The 4,851-nt window shown below is 44.6% G+C and overlaps 1 protein-coding gene across 1 annotated transcript; it reads left to right on the top strand.

Moving 5' to 3' along the window:
• Positions 1-255: 255 nt before the first annotated feature.
• Positions 256-1,185, top strand: LOC309552773 (olfactory receptor 1G1-like; the record flags this gene model as incomplete). The annotated part of the gene is made up of 1 exon (XM_082253688.1): positions 256-1,185. The coding sequence occupies one exon, from the start codon at positions 256-258 to the stop codon at positions 1,183-1,185; it is 930 nt and encodes a 309-aa protein (XP_082109814.1).
• Between the last annotated feature and the right edge of the window lie 3,666 nt (positions 1,186-4,851).

Here is a 4,851-nt window from a genome sequence, read left to right as displayed (position 1 = left end):
CCACGAAAGTGGAGTTACCCTTTAACAATGTATTACTAAAGCAGAGCTGCATTCATTTTTGTTGTTTATATTGTTAAAATTTTCACTGTAGAGGGCATTAGCTTTATGCACTTTGAATCATGTATACAAACCATGTTTATTCATACAGGATCCTCTAATGATATTCACTTTTTCACAGGAAACCAAAAACATGTATTTTTATCTTCTTTGATCCTTTCTTAAAAGACTGAAGAACACTTAATCTAGGCATTTAAAATGAACAAGTGTCTCAACAATACAGTACACTTGTTCCAACTCTTATCATTCACTGTCTCCGAGGAAGAACAATTTTTACTTTTTGCTGGAGTTTTACTGATTTATCTGATAACTATTCTTGGAAACTTCATTATTGCAACACTTATCTGTTTGGTGCCCCAGCTGCATACCCCGATGTACTTCTTCCTGTGTAATCTCTCCATTTCTGATGTTATATATGTTTCCACTACTCTCCCAAAACTCTTATATATACTTCTAACACAGGATAAATGGGTGCACTTTTCAGCCTGCATTACTCAGCTATATTTTTTTGGACTGTCTGTTGTTTGTGAAATTTTTATTTTGTCTTCTATGTCCTATGATCGATATGTAGCCATCTGTAAGCCCTTGCAATATACGCTAATTATGAGTAGGGGTACATGCAATTTCATGGCTGCTTGCTGCTGGATACTGTCTGCAATACTTGCATTAATAAACACCTTAGACATTTCTCTGTTAGATTTTTGCTACTCGCAAAATGTTGACCATTATTTTTGTGAAGTAAAGGCTTTACTTGCAATCACCTCTAGTAATGCAATTCACAGCAAAAATCTTTTAATATTTCAGGACATGCTTTTTGGAGTTTTTACTTTCTCTGTCATTCTAATCTCCTATGGGTACATTATCTCCACCATCGTGAAGATTCGTTCTTCGAATAGACGTCTTAAATCTATGTCCAGCTGCTCCTCACACCTCACCACAGTGGTATTATTCTATGGACCAATCATGACAATGTATGGTAAAGCAGAGTCTCAACACTCTAAAGAATTGGAAAAACTGCTGTCATTGATCTATGTAGCTGTAGTGCCAATGTTAAACCCGTTTGTGTATACTTTAAGGAACAAAGACGTTTTGGGGGCTATCAAGAACTTAAGAAGAATTTTGTTTTAGACAAAACCCTTTCACAAAACATGGAAGAGTATCATTTCCTTATTATTGTCAGTTTTCTTTTAATTATCACATTCAGGGATATAAAAATTAATTCAGGAATTATACAATCTTGACAAATTTACACTTGTTCAATAACTTACAAATTTCCCATTTATTTAATTAATTAATGAATTTAATTATTTGTATGAAAATTTGTCTGATGATAAGTTAAAGTATACCTAAAGTTTTTAAGAATTGAATAGAGTGATAGGGGATTAGAACCACTGCCAAGTTTTTATTGTTGTATTTGTCCCTGTTAGACCCCCTCCATCCGGGTGGTCTGGGGCCAGTAAAAATAGGCATGGTTAGGCCTTCATAAAACCTAACATACAGCTGGAGGAGGTTGTATACATTTCACGGGTGCGATGCTTTGCATCTTGTCCATGGCAGTTTAACACGGCTTGTCGAGTTGACAGGCAGCACAACCTCTCAAACTCTCCCATGGGACTGCAAGCAGCTAATTTCCAGACAGCTAAATTAAAAAACACACTCAACAACAAACAACAAACTTGGAATATTAATTTGGTTGTGGCCTTTATTTATTGGTTTAAACATATTAATATCAAATACCATTAACAAAAAAACCCATAATAATGCATCAATTCATCAATAACTCTTTTCTCCAAGCATGAATTCAAATATTGAAATAAACAACTCAGCTTTTGGAGCTCGAGTTGTATTAAACCAGCCATAAATGTATTAATAACTTGTCCTCAATGAGTCAGGAGACTCAAAAAAGATCTCCTTACAACAAACCCCAGCCCACGGCCTGTTCAATAGCTGTCTGGAAATTCAAATTTAATATATCCAGGCCTACATCTGAAAGATGGATTTCATTTTTCCTATAAAGACCCATAATCCCACCCTCTAAATCCCTGTGTCTAAAAGATGAGCCGTATTCTAAACTCATAAACTTTTCTATAAGCCTATTAATACGCTTCCTAATCTTTTCAAATACTGAGAACACATCAGATTGTAACCTTACTGTAGCGGAGTAGCAGTACGATCCACGATATCTCCACTGGTAGTCAGGCACAGCATACAATAATACTGGTAGCGTATAATATTAACAACCCTATAATAACCAGACGGCACATGGCTTGAAGGTCAACTAACTCTTTTATTCACAGGACTTGTATTTAAAACAAGATACTTATACGGGGTCTCCACAGAGGGGCAGCAGGGGTTTCCAATACACATTCCTGAGCCAGCAGCTAACACAATACAAAATCCTACAGGTACTGCATGGGTTACGTTTACACATACAATACACACATAATACAGTTGGACAATCATTCCTGACAGAATACTCTGTAAGTGGCGATGCTTGCCACAATGCTCCCCCAGAACCAAGCCGGCATACACAGTCTGATCCCAACGGATCGGCTTGGGGATGTCCGGGGGAACGCTCACAGATCACTTTTCAAGGTCCGTTTGTCGGGATAACCCGTCAGCATGGCCATTCTGTTTTCCCGGGCAGTAGTGACTAGTAAAGTCATACGGTTCTAACGCCAAACTCCAGTGCAACAACCGGGCTCAATACTGTTCTTAATCCAAACATTGAAGCGTCTGGACCTCAGAAGGCCATTAGGTCTCCAGGATATTAGCCTGAGATCTGGACTGGCAGGATCGCTGAGGGCAACTGACCTAGATCGTTCCCCAGTAAGATGTCGGTGGGGAGCTCCCGTATCAACCCCACATCAATCAGACCTGACCCGGCACCCCAATTCAAGTGGACCCTCGCAGTGGGTAGTCGGTGTACTGCTCCCCCTGCCATCCGTACCACTGCTGAGCCTCCGGTTCGGGCGGCATCTGGAATCAGGTGTCGCTTGACCAAGGTGAGAGTGGCTCCCGTGTCTCGGAGACCTTGAGCGGGCATTCCATTTAACTGGACCGATTGTAGATGATGCTGTTGGCTCTCCGTAGCGGCTTGCACCGGGTTAGCTTCATGAAGAGTACCCCATTGCTCCTCTGTGTGTTTGAACCTGGGTACGACTGGGAAAACCTCTGTGGGATAGTAGGGGACCGTTGTCCTTGCTGAAGGGGGTGACCCTGGTCGGATCCACGAAGCTTGGTTCCTGCTCTGGGTACAGTCTCGTCGATAGTGCCCAAACTGTTTGCACATGTGGCATTGTACCCCACTGCGGGACGGGTATCTGGGTGTCTGGTGTTTGGAGGAGTTTCGCCCCCTCTGTGGTAGTAGTGGTCCTGTGGTGTGAGCCTGCTGCCGGGTAACAACCGAATAAGCCTCGTGGATGGTAGATTGGGGAACAAAAGCTGAAGTCAGCTCCCCCAGGTCGTTGCCCAAAATAACGTCTGCGGGTAAATCCTGCATCATGCCCACCTCCACATTCCCTGACCCAGCTCCCCAATTCAGGTGTACTTTCGCAGTGAGAACTTTGAAAATGGCTCCCCCAGCTACTCGCACAGCTACAGAATCCCCAGTGAGTTGTCTGGATGCAATAAGGTGATTCCGGACCAACGTGATGGTAGCCCCAGAGTCACGTAACCCTTCTAGTTGTCTCCCCTCCAGGTGAACAGCTTGTCGGTGGTTTTGTCGATTGTCCAATGCCGCTTGGATGGGGTTAACCTCGTGTAGGGTGCCCAGGGGTTCCTCCATTTGGATTGCTGTGGAGGGTTGTAATGCAGGGGCTGCTTGGTAACAGTGTACAGCGGCTCGAGGTGCTGGTGTGTAGCCCTGATTCGGCCAGGGCTGAAGAGGCCGATTTCGGGGACAGTCTTTCTGTATGTGCCCCATTTGGTTGCAGAGATGGCACCGGGTATGGGCTCGTGGTTGGTACCCGGGGTACTGACTGTTACCTCCTCCTGAACATGGGTGTGCTGGTTCGGTGACTGCTGGTCGGTGATAGGGTTGCTGGGCAACTACCCTAGGCAGTGGTCGTTGTTTCCGTCTAGTGTCTTGGTGCTCATCTGCTAATTTGGCAGCCTCTGGAAGGGTGCAAGGTTTACGGTCCCTTACCCAGAGCTGCATTTCTTGAGGTAGTCTCTGGAAAAACTGCTCCAACAATAATAATTGCAAGACATCCTCTCGTGAAGTGGCTTGTGCTGCATCTAACCATCCGGTGGCCACCCTGAGCAAACGATGGGCAAACTCAGTGTGGGAATCTTGGTCCTGCTTTTTAAGATCCCGGAATAGGAGTCGGTATGCCTCGGAGGTGATGGCATACCTGGTCAAAATCGCCTGCTTAACTTTCTGGTAGTCCCGGATGTCGGCATTAGGGACTGCCCGATATGCATCGGCCGCCCGGCCAGACAATTTCCCAGCCAATATCTGTACCTGATCCTCTGGGTCAATGTTATGTAACTGGCACAGGCTCTCGAAGTCTTGCAAATACCCATCTATTTCTCCCTCCGTGTTCGTGAAGTTTTTAAATGCCTGGTATGGTATTTTGGGCTTCCCCTGGGTAATGTGGACAGGCGTTGGAGCTCTCTCCCCGGCTCGCTGACTTGCTTGGTGTTTGACCACCAGGTATTCCTGTACGTCCGCCATCAGCCGGTCCAGTATTTCTCTTGAGTGGGGCTCTGGGTAGTAGGCAAGTCTGCTATGTAGCTCCTTGTCAAATTTGCTGCGTTCTGCCTCCTGTGGGCCCGCTGCAGGGTTTGCTC

This window comes from Pelophylax lessonae (assembly GCF_965119305.1).
Source record: "Pelophylax lessonae genome assembly, chromosome: 4".
NCBI lineage: Eukaryota > Metazoa > Chordata > Amphibia > Anura > Ranidae > Pelophylax > Pelophylax lessonae.
The sequence above is the reverse complement of the archived record's forward strand: the minus strand, read 5'-3'. Positions and strand labels throughout refer to the sequence as shown.